The sequence below is a fragment of the Somniosus microcephalus genome, chromosome 30 (genome assembly GCF_052327205.1).
Source record: "Somniosus microcephalus isolate GS21.2 chromosome 30, FLI_Smic_1.0, whole genome shotgun sequence".
In the NCBI taxonomy this organism is placed as follows: Eukaryota; Metazoa; Chordata; class Chondrichthyes; order Squaliformes; family Somniosidae; genus Somniosus; species Somniosus microcephalus.
Genome location: NC_141016.1, coordinates 11,402,809 through 11,419,053, shown reverse-complemented (window position 1 = coordinate 11,419,053; position 16,245 = coordinate 11,402,809). Strand labels below are relative to the sequence as shown.

At 44.4% G+C, this 16,245-nt stretch overlaps 1 protein-coding gene across 1 annotated transcript in view; it reads left to right on the top strand.

The window, feature by feature from the left end:
- LOC147097921 (receptor expression-enhancing protein 1-like) overlaps positions 1-16,005 on the top strand; it is a 41,861-nt gene extending 25,856 nt beyond the window's left edge. Inside the window, exons 4-8 of the mRNA XM_085970997.1 lie at positions 356-476; positions 5,568-5,681; positions 8,675-8,828; positions 10,668-10,858; positions 13,063-16,005. Coding sequence (XP_085827123.1) covers positions 356-476; positions 5,568-5,681; positions 8,675-8,828; positions 10,668-10,858; positions 13,063-13,131 — 649 coding nt within the window. The 3' untranslated portion in view covers positions 13,132-16,005. The remainder of the gene's footprint in view (positions 1-355; positions 477-5,567; positions 5,682-8,674; positions 8,829-10,667; positions 10,859-13,062) is intronic.
- The last annotated feature ends 240 nt before the right edge of the window (positions 16,006-16,245 follow it).

The following is a 16,245-nucleotide window of genomic DNA, read 5'->3' as shown; positions in this document are numbered from 1 at the left end:
CTTTTTTTTTATTTTTATAAAGAGGCAAGGTCCTGCAGCCACGAGAGTAAATGGTCACTGCCAGTGCTACTTTCTTCTGGCTGCCCAGGCAGAATGCCAGCAATGTGAATTTTGACATTACGAGCCGATACAGAATCATCATCATGCCTCCCTTCTGATGTGTAAGCAACTGCAAATGCACAAAACCGGTACACACACTTATCGCAGCGTGATAAATAAGGTGAAGTGCGTGCGTATGCACAGAGCCCTCCCTTAATGCCATTGTAGCGGCAGATTGTAGAGTGCGTTTGTACAGTTGCAGTACTCTGTATTTATTATTTAACACTGACTGTGATAAATTCTCTCTAACCTGCAGGTTCCCATTCTATTATGAAATCAAGGTTGCATTTGTTGTCTGGCTTTTGTCCCCGTACACTAAGGGTGCCAGCGTGATTTACAGGAAGTTCATTCATCCCACCCTTTCTTCTAAAGAGAAGGTAAAGAAGAAAATTAAGGAATTGCGTCTCTTGAAGATTGTTAAGCTGCAGTATTCAATAACCTATTGTGCTTTCATGAAAAGTTTCTGCTTAAATTTTAAAAGCTTATCAATTATTTAAAAATTACGTAATACGGCAGTAGTTAAATAGCTTTTAAAGTGTTTGCTAGTTTAGTTATGACTGCAAAGAACTGTGTATGCAAAGAGGTAGTTTTGACGTGCGATTGTTTGACTGGATGGAGTAGAAGGAGCTTTCCCCTGCATCTGACCTGTGCAGTGCTTGACCTGGGATTGCTTAAAATGGACACTAGAGCATATGTTCTGATTGGTTTCTAGCAGCAGGCTGCATGTGGCCCACACTCCATCAGACCGGGCTGCATGTGGCCCACACTCCATCAGACCGGGTTGGGCGCTGGGCTGAAAACTCCACTTGGCACTCCCGCACTGGGTTTCCTCCGACGTCGTTTGTGCATGTCGCATTCCCACTTTTCCCCTTCAGCCTCGGGGAGCCAGCGAGTTGAAATGCCTTTTTAAACCTTTTCAAAATATTTTTTTAGCTCCTATGGATTAATTAAGGAAAGCCAGCACCGGCAAATCGTGTTTAACCAGCAATGGAGTTTTTTGATGAGGTAACAGAGTTGATGAGGGCAATGCGGTTGACGTGGTGTACATGGACTTTCCAAAGGCTTTTGATAAAGTGCCACATAATAGGCTTACCAGCAAAGTTGAAGCCCATGGAGTAAAAGACAGTGGCAACATGGACACAAAATTGGCTAAATGACAGGAAACAGAGAGTAGGGGTGAACGGTTGTTTTTCAGACTGGAGGAAAGTACACAGTGGTGTTCCTCGGGGGTCGGTACTAGGACCACTGCTTTTCTTGATATATATTAATGACTTGGGTGTACAAGGGCACAATTTCAAAATTTTCAGATGACACAAAACTTGGAGGTACGGTGAGGAGGATAGTGATAGACTTCAAGAAGATATGGACAGGCTGGTGAAATGGGCAGACACGTGGCAGATGAAATTTAACACAAAAGTGTGAAATGATACATTTTGGTAGGAAGACTGAGGAGAGGCAATATAAACTAAAGGGTACAATCCTAAAGAGGGTGCATGAACAGAGAGACCTGGGGGTATATGTGCACAAATCGTTGAAGGTGGCAGGGCAGGTTGAGAAAGTGGTTAAAAAAGCATACGGGGTCCTGGGCTTCATAAATAGAGGCATAGAGTACAAAAGCAAGTTATGATGAGCCTTTATAAAACACTGGTTCGGCCTCAACTGGAGTAGTGTGTCCAATTCTGGGCACCGCACTTTATGAAGGCCCTTAGAGAGGGTGCAGAAAAGATTTAGAAGAATGGTTCCAGGGATGAGGGACTTCAGTTACGTGGATAGACTGGAGAAGTTAGGATTGTTCTCTTTAGAGCAGAGAAGGTTGAGAGGAGATTCAAAATCATGAAGGGTCTAGACAAAGTAGAGAGAAACTGTTCCCATTGGCGGAAGGGTCGAGAACCAGAGGACACAGATTTAAGGTGATTGGCAAAAGAACCAAAGGCGACATGAGGAAAAACTTTTTTAAGCTGAGAGTGGTTAGGATCTGGAATGCACTGCCTGAAAGGGTGGTGGAGGCAGATTCAATCGTGGCTTTCAAAAGGGAATTGGATAAGTACCTGAGGGGGGAGAAATTTGCAGGGCTACGGGAAAAGGGTGGGGGAGTGGGACTAGCTGAAGTGCTATTGCAGAGAGCTGGCATGGGTTTGATGGGCCGAATGGCCTCCTGTGCTGTAACCATCCTATGATTCTATTCTGCCACATCTCTGTCCTAGTCCCTTTAACTTTGCCTAAACTGGAATTTTCCAATCCTGTCACGAGGTCCCCCACTGCAGAGATCCAAAGCTACATCTGGAGCAATGGAAAATTATGATAATGGCCAACTCCACATTGGGTGCAATCAGCAACCTGTACTTCAGGTGCACTTTGCACTGGTTCCTAGTCGTGCATAACTAACCTGTACTGAAATATCTAGGCTTGGGTGTCTGAAATAGGAAAGTGTTCCATTCCCCAAACTTAAGGTCCATCATCTACAAAAAACAAAATTAAAAATGGCAGTATGCCACTCAAAAAAATATAAAACTCTGAGAACTTTAGCTTTCAAAAGTAGCAAAGCATTTATTTTTATAGACGTTTGAAACCTTGAGCAATATCATTCCTATGGTTAGATGGGGGTCTGATCAACATCGCGATACAGTTTTGGCTTGTACTCCGTCCCTCAGCTAATGCAACCCACGATCTTATTTGCCTTGGCTGTTGGAATGATATTTCTCAGTGCTGACAGGGATGCCTTTTACTGAGCATGGGAAACTTATTTTCTGTTGTATTTTGTTGCTGAAATTTGTTTATCTGTGATTGTATGGTTAAGGAAAGCAGATTGTGACCAAGTAACTATTGATGGATTTTATTTACGATTTGAAGTAGTATCTAAATCATCACCCAAATCGGGCCTTATTTTTTTAATGGGCATATAAATACCGAGCTGACCAATTTTATAGAGGTTGACCTGCAACGGGATTAGGTGGAAGCCAGAATTAGTAAGTCGTCTCAAAGCGCTATTTGCCTAAAAGATCATTAGATTTTTCCAGTAATGGCATCTACCAACTGTGACTAAAATGTTCAAAATTTCAGTTGGAAGTGAAGCTAAGTCAACTGTTTCCTTTCTTCATTTTTATTTTCTTCAATTTTTTTTCCTCACTCCTGAGACACCAATCATCTCCTTGCTGGAGTATTTTTCCGTGGGCATATGCTTGGCTCCAGTACTTCACACAAGTGGCCACACTTCAATTGTGATCCAAGCAGGGTGTCAGCAGGCTACTCTACTGTAGGCAGCACAGCCGAGCACAACCCTGACCCCCTCCTGCTGTTTGCGCATATAGATTTGCCAGCAGAAGTAACAAGCTAGCAACCAGGAACATGAAAGCTAGTGTAACTGAAGAAAAATTGAAAACAGAATTGCAATCTTGTGTTAAAATCCTCAGATAATATTGCTGTATTAAGTGCCTGGTATAAACTGATGGTTGTCCCACCCCCGTTTCTATGATCAGTCCCCTGATGTGTCTCCACTTTTGGCCGTGCCACGAGAAGAACAAACTTAGATTTATATTGCACCCATTGTGTTCTTGGAACATCCCAAAGCACTTGATGTTCTGAAGTGCAGTCACGATTATGATGTAGGCAAATTGTAGCAGCAAATCTGCACACAGCAAGTCTCATAAATCGCAAATGAATGACCAAATAGTAGGTTTTGATGGTATTGGTTTAGGGAAGAATGGTGGACTGGATGCCAGAAGAACGCCCTTGTTCTTCAAATGGTTCTGTGATATCTTTTATATCCACCTTGAGAAATCAGGTCAGGAGGTCTAGTCCGAAAAGCAGCACCACTGACTCTGCAGTCTTCCCTCAGTACTGCATTGGAGTGTCCGCCTAGATTCGGGCTTCAAACCCGCAACCTCCAACTGAGCCACACAGTAGGGTCGACTGAATTTGCTTTGCTTGAAGGAGAAAGACAAGGAAATGCTCAGCTGAATCTGTCTGTGACAAACAAACATAAGAATTAGGAGCAGGAGTCGGCCATACAGCCCTTTGAGCCTGCTCTGCCATTCAATAAGATCATGGCTGATCTTCGACCTCGACTCCACTCTTTCTCTCTTTCTCTTTCTCCCCCCCGTTCCCCCAAGGATCTCCATATCCCTTGATTCCCCTAGAATCCATAAATCTATCGATCTCAGCCTTGAATATACTCAACGACTCAGCATCCACAACCCTCTGGGATAAAAGAATTCCAAAGATTCACCACCCTCTGAGTGAAGAAATTCCCCCTCATCTCAGTCATAAATGGTCGACCCCTTATCCTGAGACTATGCTCCCTAGCTCTAGACTCTCCAGCCAGGGGAAACAATCTCTCAGCATCTACCCTGTCAATCCCCCTCAGAATCTTCTATGTTTCAATGAGATCACCTCTCATTCTTCTAAACTCCAGAGTATAAGCTCAATCTCTCCTCATAGTGCAACCCTCTCATCCCAGGGATCAATCTAGTGAATCTTTGTTGCACCGCCTCTAAGGCATGAATGTCCTTTCTTGGATAAGGAGACCAAAACTGTGCACAGTACTCCGGGTGTGGTCTCTGTGGTAAACCACTTTTATCGTTCACTATGGTTATCACTGTTATATCGTTACACTATGGTTATCGCTGTTTACACTGTTGTATCACTACACGAGGTCGCCTCTTGTCACGCTGTTATACCTGGGCTGACCACTGCTGACTCCGCCCATGGCTCCACCTACTTGCCCAGGTATAAAGGTGGTCGACTGGCTGGTATTCCTCCTTGTTGGATCCGATCACCCACGAGGGTGGGCTCTGTTATTTAGCCAATAAAAACCTATAGTTACTGTCTTAACTCGTCGCTTTTCATTGGATGAATTGATAGGTATATCAGTCTCACCGAAGCCAATTGTAGCAAGACTCCCATGTCGACTCCTTTAACCTCTAAACTGGATACGGTTCTGAAACAAGGAAGTGGGAGAAGAATTTTTAAAGCAAAGTAGCCAAGTGTCAATTCGGAATGAGTACGGCATTTTTAAATTGCTTGGAACCCAGTTTGGTGGATGAGGGCCTTTCCATTGTGTAACTGTCATCGCTTCCAGTGCCTCTGACCCGGCCACTGTTGCTGGCTGTCACGGCGATGCTCTTTTTTTATTTTGAAACCCATGCAGTCATCTCTCATTTCAATGATGAACAAATTAAATTGTTGTATTTTAGAAGAGATTGTTGGCCTTCAATTTTTCTGATATTGAGCAGCTGAAATGGGTGTGGTGCAAACTATCTAATCACTGCAGAAAAAGATACTTTATATTCAATACACTGCTGTAAACCTGAAATACTGGAGATACACCAGTCTGTTCTCTCAGAGCGAAAGATGAAGTTGTGCTTCAGTTGAAGGGTCTATACCTCCAAAAAAAAAACAAAAACAAAAAAAAAATGAGCCGATGAGGAAACTGCTGCTTTACATTTTATTTTCTGCCTTCCATCTCTTAGGAAATTGATTGCTACATCATGCAAGCCAAAGAGCGTAGCTATGAAACCATGGTGAATTTTGGCAGGAAAGGGCTAAACATGGCAGCAACTGTTGCCGTAAGTGCTGCTGCAAAGGCAAGTATTGGTATCTCGGACTGCCCTGTTCTCAAAATTACACGGTCTCGTGGTTTTTGAAAATTAAATGAATCTTGTATGGATCACGATACGAGTAGGCTGAGATTTGAGTGTTAACCGATTATTAATCCTGAAAGTCTATACTAAAGCTATCTCTCTTCTGCTGACAGCAGAGCACATTTGGTGGGAAGTATTCTTCCGCCTCCTCCACCTGTCCTAGTTGCAGAAAACCGGTTGAAAGCGGCTCCCTGCAACCGTTGGGGGGGTCGGAGCGGAAAGCTGCTTTTGAGCAAGCTGTAGAGAAGTGCCGGAGCTCGTGGCCCTTGAGAGATTAGTGCTCCTTGGAGTTTGTGTGCTCCTTGTCAATGTTCCCTGTAAGCTGCACGGCCGCACAGTGCTCCCGGGAACCAGCGCTGCCAGCTTTTCAATACACAAACCGCACATGCACGTATTATTGAATGGCCCGCGCTGCTCCTTAAAGGGGCCGCACAGGGACAAACAAAATTAGAGGGAACATTGCTACATATCCCCCCTAAAATGGAGAAACCGAAAGCCTGTGCTGGGGAATTTCACCACCGGGTAAATCATTAATGAATGTCAACGTGTATCTGGCGGAATTGAATTTGCCTTTTCAATGGGTATCAATAATCTAATTTCCTTGACTTAGACGAGTCACTGCTGTTTCTTGAAGTTCAGTATTAACGGCAACCCCTCTGTATAAAATTGCTGCTCTGTCCCTGCTGTCTGTAGCCCGCAACAAAGAAAGATCCCTTAAAATCTCCTTGGCTGATTCTCCAAGGGATAGCAAGAAAGACAGTTGTGTAAATTGGTCCCTTACTCCGAAAGAAGCAGACTTGGGAACCCACTTCACATCTGTTTTTAATGCTTGCAATAGCCCTAAGGTTTCAATCTTCAGAATTCTGCCCTACCTGTGGCTCTGCATTTAATAAATTGATAATTCTATTTAATAGCAAAGACATATAGTTGCAAGACTTATAAAGTAGGGCGCAGTGAATAGGAAACATTATGCAAACTGGCCAGCATGGGGCCACCTTTTTCCTTTGGCTCATCGCTGATCTGCAACTCGAGCCCATTCAGTAACAGACCACTGAAAAGAAGTGTGACTAGCCTCGTGAATAAATGAATTCCAGTATCTGCGGACTGTACCGTTTCTCCATGATCAAATGGCCACTCGGGCGATCTGCTGGAGGCCTGCCAGCAGCCATGAAGCTGCACTGGATGTCTTTAGGAAGGGAGAAGATTGGACAGGTCAAAGAATAGCATGGGATGACACAAAGCTCTTCAATTCATCGAGCTAGCTCCTTCTACGGAACCATGTACAATCCAAGTACCCTATCGTAGATTCTACATCACACGTGATCTTAGAAAGATCTGATATTAAAATTCTAATCATCCAACCTTGTATCTTAACTCTTTTACCCTGGCTTTCTGCTTTTCACCACCTTTTATAATACTGTAAGTAGAAAAAGATGTGATGGTTATAGAGACACCTCCCTTGTAAGCAGAAATTGCTCATCAGCTCTGATTCGAGTCTCTGCTTGTTCTCTTTTTTGAGATTGTCTACCGCATACAATGTACAGAATGTGATCTGGGAGAAGCGAAAGTTAAGAGGGAAGCACCCAAGGTATTTTGCACACAAATCATGGAAGCACTTGATTGCCTAAGTCTCATTCCCTGTTTCGAGCTAATGACTATGCTGCAGAATGGATCCCTGCATCATTGGGACTGTCTCAGTAAGAATTAGTGAGTAGAATAGAACCTTGTAGCAGCGCACGAAGGAAACCCCAAGCCAACTTACCTGGAGCACCCTGCAGATTTCTGACCGGCGAGAGCCATTGGTCTTTATTTGTTCTCGGGGTGTGTGTGACATTGGCAAGCCTGCATTTATTTCCCCACCCCCAGTTGCCCCAAGAAGGTGGTGAGGGGCCACCTTCTACAATTGAGCGGCCTGTTGGGCCCGTCAGAAGACATTTAAGAGTTGCCCACTTAGTGTGGGGCTTGAGTCGCATGTAGGCCAGGTGGGGGAGGCAGATTCCCTTCCTTAAAGGACATTAATTAACATTTTTTAAAAAAGATCAGCTTTCATGGCTACAAATGACTAGATTTGTTGAATTCAGTTCCACAACTTTCCATGGTGGAATTTGAATTTGCAACCCCTCCGCATCATAACCACAGTGTTTGCTTACTTGCGAAGTTGTGCATGATTGTTAATGGTGTACACACACATGTGGTGTCTGTTTATCCAAGTGTAATACTGACTTGTGAATGTGTTCAACATGGGCTGATTGCCTAGGGGACGCTGCTCCACCCTTTTAACTGGGATGTACATTTGAAGGTTAAATATGTATACAGTTTTATCACAAGCTAGGTAGCATTCGTTGTCATTTTGGTCTATGGGAAGTTTGCCTTTCAGCTTGGCAACACTTAATATATGTTACAATAGCAAAATACTGCGGATGATGGCAATCTGAAATAACAACACAAAGTGCTGGAAACACTGGGCAGGTCAGGCAGCATCGAGGAGAGAGAGAAAGAGTCAATGTTTCGGGGACCCTTGAAGGGTTCGACCCGAAACGTTGACTTTCTCCTCGATGCTGCCTGACCTGCCCAGTGTTTCCAGCACTTTGTTTTTTTTAAACTTGATATATGTTGCCTCATTGGCCAAATTTCAAAACCAAATGCAGTAAAAAGTGTTTTGCTAAACAATGAGTGCTTTCAGGGTAATGTTTACTATGAATTTGAAATGAAAAGAGAACCAGCACTAGAGACGCCCAACCGGTCTGACAACTTTTCTTGTTGACATGCTAACCTATCTGGTTACAGTTTCTGTCCTACTGCCGGGTCACCCTTGCAATGTTAGTCTTTCCAAATGGTGAGTTTCCATCAACATGGGTTTTTTTCTTTCACTGTAACACTCCATTCTGACTGTTTGGGGTGAAGTGTCTTTCTTGCTTTTTTTCCCTCTACTGCAGAGTCAGGGAGCTATCGCTGGGCGCCTCCGCAGTTTCAGCATGCAGGATTTAACCAGCATCCAGGGCGATGAGCCAGTGCATTACACAGACCCCCTCTATTCTGAGGAAGACCTGATGGGAAGGAAACCCATCTCTGCAGCAAGAGCGGAGTATTGTGAGTCCGTATTATTTTTGTGTTATTGAGGAAACGTGGGACAGTACAGCATAATCAGTTTGAAGACAAAGTTAGCTTTATTCCGTTTTCAAAGGTTAAAAGGGAAATGGGTCACGTGATCTTGTAACTGAAGAGACTACTGTACACTATAAATGCAGTGCTCTCAAGATCCTTCAGTTTAGTCGCAAGTCATTTCCCTGTATAGAATTTGGGGTTTTAATTCACTTTTTTTCTAAAAACCGTTGTTCTGGTGGTAGCTAACATCTTGCCGAGTGGCTTGTGGGCTACCCTATCATGCCACTATCTGGGGAGTTGAAGTAGGAAAGGCTGACTTGTATGTGGGCCTGAAACCTGGGCTTGCAGATTGGGAACTTGATGACTGTATTTAACGTGCTATGGCTATTCCTGGGGCTTGGTCTGTGTTTGGCTCCTCCCTCTGTAACCAGGTTCAGCACTGAATGACCAATTCTATTTGCAATGGTGTGGCTGAGCACAGCGAATCACAGCCACAGTATTGCGATTACTGTTGACCAGTTCCTTGAGTGGCCGTTGAATACAAAGTAAAACCCAACCACAACATCACAAACCTATTTTTGTGGCAGTCTAAACTGTAAAGCTGAAGCGCTAGCTGTTTTATAAATGTCACCATAATTCCAAGATTTAATTATTTGTATCCTGTTGGCCTTGTTTATCAGATTTAAGTTATTGAAGCTTCTTTCAGTTATCTCTGGTGTTTAGATACTTTGAGTACAGACTGCGACGTCCACAGATCCTGTGGAGACAAAGTATGCTCCGAGGTTAGAGATGCAGGAAAATATGGTCTGAGGTGGAGGTCTCCACATCCTTACCTCGTCAGGACAGATCTGGGCCTTTGTATTCTAGGCAGATTTCTTTTCCAGTGTTTTTGTTTGGCCTGGAAGTTTGAGGTCATGGCAGCCCACATATGACGTCTGTGTGGCCATGTGGTAAATCAAACGGTCACTGTCACCAGCTTAAAAATATTGCACCAAGTCATTCTAAACCGTGTATGGTGTGAGGGTGCCCGAGCTGGAATGTTGATGCAGCGGATCCTGTTGGGGGGGGGGGGTCAGAAGCTAAGTGGCGACCAGAGGCTGAGGGAAAATATCATTGGCTGCAGTCACACGCCTCCTGAGTGGCATTGGTGGCCGCCCCAGAGAATACCTGGAGGAGATGAGTGTCCTGAGCTGTACCGTTCCACAAGCTTCAATAACAAACTTAAATCTGATAAACAAGGCCAACAGGATACAAATAATTCAGTCTTGGATTTATGGTGACATTCATAAAACTGCTAGTGCTTCAACTTTACAGTTTCGACTGCCACTAAAATAGGTTTGTGATGTGGTTGGGTTTTACTTTGTATTCAACGGCCACTCGGTGGCAAGATGTGGGTTGGACAATGAACTGGTCAACGGTAATCACAATACTATGGCTGTGATTCACTGTGCTCAGCCGTACCATTGCAAATCAAGTTCAATCCTTGTTCTGTAGTCAATTGGCTGCTTTCAGCTGTTGTACTTGTACACTTGGCCTCCGTGCCCCTGTGTTCGAGAGATCTGTATGCTGAGGTTCCCACACCTGATGGCTATCCAATGATGCCCACCAGAAAGTGCTTGCTTCTGGGCAACTGATTTGGACTCCACTGAGGCGTCGGGTAGCTTGGAGAATGGCTACTTGGGTGAGATACTGAAAGGTAGTCAGCACATGTATCCCAGTCTTCATGAGAGGAAATGGTAACTCTTGTTTGTACTGAAGTATCATTTGGAAGGTGAAACCAGTTTCTGTTGAGTTCACTTTTTTAATTTTGCGTCTTTTCTGCAGCTCCAAGGCTCCCGGTGACTGCGCTAAACCGTCAGTATGTAGACGAGAGTGATTCTCCGGATGAGTACAAGTCTGATGGGGAGGCAGAAATCCAAAGGAGTTCACCACGTCGTCTCGAAGTGCAGAATGCCAAACGGACCAGGCGCGCCCAAGGCCACCAAATGCCCAGGAAAAAAACACAGGGTAAAGAGGTAAGAGCTTCCTGTATCCCCCCTAAAAACCTACTCCAGATCCATTCCAATGACCGGGCATGCAAGTGTTTTATTTTCAGGAAGGATGAGTTATGATGGGCCAAATGGCCGCCCTCCTCATCTGTGTTTGTCTTGAGGCTTAAGCGATGGAAGTTGTTTTTTTAAACGCAGTACTTAAAAGCCATGTCAGTCATTTGAGGAAAAGTGATCAAGATCCAGAGGGCATCCTGGCCTGTCGGTACTGCACAGTGGTGAAGGAGATAATGTCTTGACTGGAGCACCCTCTGCCCTGCGCTGTTGCTATCAAGCCCAGAATTGCTTGCGGTGGCCTTGTAGGGTTAACCCCTAACTCTCTTTGGCTTAAACACCGGGTTATAATCATACTGTCACTGTTTATAACTGGCAGCTTGCATGTGGCCTGTATCCATTTTATGCTGTAAACCTGTCTAGCCTTTTCTTTCCCTATTTTCTAATGGTTTTCTTTACAGGGCTGGGTGTTTGTATTTACTTTCAGCGTGTATTTAATTTCTGTGTATCGCCCTGTCTGGCAGTTTTCTGGAGGTGGGGCTCTGGGTTGGAATAATCTGAATTTTTGAACAGTGAAGGTGGTGGTGCTCGGCGCGAGCTGCATTGCCATCCTGTGTTTAATCGGCGGCGCTCCTGGCTTGAATGAGGCCGTACCCTGCCCCCCCCCCCCCCCCCCCCCCCCCTTCTTGCTGAGTTCATGTCACTGAAACGTACGTTTGCAGACCTCCCAAAAAGCGTCGCTGAAGTTTGGACCTGTCGAAGCGACAGTACAGCGGGTGCTTTCTACGTGATGCTTTGAGGGCCCCCAGTGGATGAAATGGGAACTGCGTTCCAGTTTGACTTTTGACTGCAGTCTATGTTGGAGAAAAGGGTGGGGTTTCTGAGAAAGCCTTTATGCCCACAAGGTTTTTTTTTGTATGTTCAACACAATCACTCGTGCAGAAAATTATATATGGTCCAACTATTTTAAACCCTCTTTTACCCTCCACTTTTGTCCCCTCCTAGAGGCAGTAACTCTTATTTGAATGGACTCTGCTGTCTCTCCCAGTTAGCAGTTCTTTTTGTGTGAGCCTAGCTAGTGTTGTTAGGCTATTCCACTATGGGGGCATCATAACAAAGTCTGCTCTTGCCCCCCCCCCCCCCCCACCATGTCTCCACACATTTTCTTTCCAGCAGGAGGCACTGGAGTGAGATGAGCAAGAATCCTGGCTGGATGTGTTTTTTTTCAGTCTCCCCTTCCCTCCCCAAGCCCTGGGACACCGCGGCAGTTGTAATGCCTCTACTGCCCAACTAAGATGACTTTTTTTTGCCTTAAAAGCCCAGATCCACCTATTTCCTGGGACTGTTTCTTCTGTCCATCTGCACTGTGCAGAGGAAGTTCCTTCTGCAAGCCCCCTACATGCCAGTGAGGAGTCAAAGCAGGGGATGTGATGGTTTTGATGTTTTTTTAATTCATTCATTGGATGTGGACGTTGTCTGTCCACAACAACCCTCGAAGGCGGTGGTGAGCCGCCTTTTTGAATAAGTGGCAGTTAAGAGTCAACCATTGCTGTGGGCCTGGAGTCACATACCGGCCAGACCGGGTAAGGACGGCAGATTTCTTTCCCTGAAGGACATTAGTGAACCAGATGGGTTTTTATGACAATCTGATAGTTTCCGGGTCACACTTAATTCCTCACAGGGTGACGGGACACGGGTCAGTTTTTAAAAAATCATTCACGGGATGTTGGTGTCACTGGCAAGGCCAGCATTTATTGCCCATCCCTAATTGCCCTCTCGAAGGTGGTGGTGAGCCGCCTGATGCAACTGAGTGCGCAGTTGAGAGTCAACCACATTGCTGTGGGTCTGGAGTCACACCGGCCAGACCGGGTAACGACGACAGATTTCCTTCCCTAAAGGACATTAGTGAACCAGATGTGTTTTTTACAACAATCTGGTAGTTTCATGGCCACCATTACTGACACCTAGCTTTTTAATGCCAGATTTATTTAATTGAATTCAAATTCCCCAGCTGCCTTGGTGGGATTTGAACCCATGTCTCTGCATCATTAGTGCAGGCCTCTGGATTACTAGCCCAGTAACCGAGCCACTATGCTACCGTACCCCTTGGTTCAATTCTAATCTTCAAAAAAAAATCTAGTTTTCATATTGTCTAAAATATCAATCTCTGTTTCTAGGTTGTGATAAAACCAGTAAAAGTCAGGCCGAGGAAGAAGGCTGTGCAGTCTAATTTTGACACTTTATGAACTTCAGAACAGAGCATCTCGCCATTCATCAGAAGCGCTGAGCTGCGCAAACGTCATGGGTAAAAATCACCACTGCTACTTTTAATCACTGGCAATTTTTAAACGGCCAGACCTTTATAATCTTTTGTGAAACTGGGGCGAACATTTTGCCTATTGTTGCATTGTCCCTTTGAAAAGGGGCAATGTGTTTTGTTGACGGTGCCACAGGCTGGACCGACATTAAAGACAAAAAGCCCATCTTAAACCAAAGAGTGTCGAGGCCTAGTTTGTAATTGAATTGACAAATGAGTATGTGAAGAGGCACCTTGTGAATTTTTTTTTTTTTTTTTTATATAAAGAAATCTTATTTTCTTCCCCCCCCCCCCCCCCCCCAAAGAGGGGAATGCTTGGCATGAATGGTTCTGAGGGAGTCTGGAACTCCCCTTTTGTTAGATTCTGAATATAAACCTGTCACGTTTGTGGATTGTTCTCCATTTGGCGGGGCAGAGCAAAATATCATCATCGTGAGCTTGTGCTGATTGCTGTCAGTAATGTTGTTCTCCGTCCTCTGCCTTTAACTCACGCTTTTTTAACTTGATTGCAGCTGAATCGGCAATACTCTAAAACATTGAAGGGTTCAAGCTCCTCTTAATGTTACATCTTCTCGCAAGCATAATCTTGGTGGATATGTTACTGCCTGTGGGGATAAATGTAACACATAGTAAAAGTGTAGGTTTTTTGGCATGTGTGTATTTATTTGAAATGTAAACCCTGCTCTATCGATGAAGGGCCTCCTGTCACTTTAATTTCCATGTTTGTACAAGAGAATTTGATGTGTTATACGCTTGTGTTGGAATGTGTTACGATGGTGGTAGTGCAGTGTCTGAGTTGAGGTACGTAACAACAGTTGGAAGATTAGAGTGATGCTTAAGGAATTGTCCAAAATACTTTTTTCTATTTCTCTCCCATCCACCCCCACACGGAAATTCAAAATATTCCCCAACCTCCATTGCACATTGAAGCAACGCATTTGTAAAACAAAAGCTTCTAATGTCGCCTGCACCTCCCATAGAAACCACTGGCCACTCTGTGTTGACATTGGCCCATGAGCTGTCTTTGAACTGTGCACCATTGAAAGCCGTGAGATTGCTAAAACGGGCCAGCCTGGCTGCTGAATTGGAGCTGCCTGATTCTGGAGCAACCACGCTCCCAGCTGGGCATGGCCGATAAGCCAAAGTCCACCGCATTGCATTGGGTAGCGCAGTTCTGGGCCAACGCCACGCTGGAGCCCTCTGGGTGTTGGCCCTGTGGGTCACGGTTAGAGGTGACGTTTTGGAATTGTTTTAAGTCGCTCAAAACTTTTTAGAAATATTATTTTTCTCTACTTTTCAATGTGGTTGATGGGGGGGGGGGGTGGTTGGGTGTGAAATTAGAGCAATAATCTTAAGCGAAAAGGGCTGCAGATACTTTGCTTGTCCTTTTAAGCAGTTCACATAATTCACCAGTGCCCTGAGACTCTGCTGCTGCTCAAACTCCTGCCAAAGAAATTCCTTGTGATCTACTGCAGCTTATTTCACTAATTGTAGGTGTTCTGTTTGAATGCCAACACATTGGGTCATTTAGTTTATCAGCAATTTCCACTCACTGGCATCTGTTAAAACAAACACCCATAAAACTAGATAGAAATGCCACATCAAATGGAAAATCTGCACATTAGAAACTCGAGCAGATAATAAGGCTCCAATCTAATTTCCGCTATCGGGTAACTGCTAAAAGCAGCATATGTTTTTTTTTGCAGTTTAAGATGACATCTGAACCCCTCCAAATTGCTTTCTATCAGCTCACTCCCAGGTTTCCATTGTTCAGTATTTGACATTTAGGAGAAAATCCCAGTGATTTGTTGCCATGACTCCTTGAGTCTGTTCCGTGACATGAGGGCATGAGCATTACTGGTATTGGTTCGAGTCCTATTCCAAACCAAGTGACTTGCACGCTGATGGTTCAAGATGTCTTAAAACTGGTGCATTTTCTTTTTACTGAATGCAGGTAGCTTTTTAGATGATTGATTGTTGCTACTGAAAAATGAGAACCAGCCATTCTAATTTCGGAAGCTGCTGTCTTTCCGCCATTCTTGCCTAACTAGCACATTGGCTGAACAAGAATGGGCCTATAACAAAAGAAATAACATACTGTGGATCAATTTTCTGATGCTATAAGTTGTACTGTTTTTCTGGACAGCGGTTCTGTGGTACATTGACATCTCTTCGCTGTCAGATTATCAGTTATTGTAAAGCCTCGCTGCTCAGACGATGGCCGCGGACCATGTGATAAATCGGCGGGTTCTGCCCCCATCGGGCATCGGAGCGGGCAGAGCCTGAGTCTCACCATGTGGACTGGGGGCAATCCAGCGGGTTACCCTTTCCAAATGCACCAAGTTGGTTCTCATTGCTACCAGTTCCCATGGTTCCTTTATATATTTACAGCATGTGGAAGAGAGATTAACACTGAACTGATTACATTATAATGCAATAAGGCTTGAATTGTATTAGGGTAGATTTCTTAAACACATTCACACTGAATTAGCTGCTTTGGGCTGTCGGCAAACTCCTTGAAGATAAGCGGAAAGGAGCAGGATTTGTTTAGAATGGACATTTTTACGAAATGCGGGGGCGTTGACTACAAGCTAAATGAATCTCCTCTCGATCAAATCACATACTTGACAAATTGCAGGGGAGTGAATCTGTCTGTCACTTGAGTCCTCCTCCTGTCGATACCTCCTGTTATCCACACCTCCTTGTTGTTGCTGTATAATGTCCATTGTTTCTTAATCCTTTACAAAGTGGGTCTTTTTTTAAGTCAATATTGTTTTCACAATAAAATTGTTGGCTAATAGCTCGCTTTGCCTTGTTTTTAATTTGTGCGTCTAGTTTCATTTTAGTCTTTGATCTGTCCAGTAACAGCTAATCTAATTCTGGAGGCCGCGTCGTCTCGATCTCTGTGTCTTTGCTGCCTTGAGGTCATGATTTGAAGTTCCACGAATGGTTGTCACTCGGACACGCTCACCTCAACTGGCTGAGCTGTCATGTCTCTGGTGGGCCACCACCAGATGGCAGCATCACAGTAAAAATCAAGGTT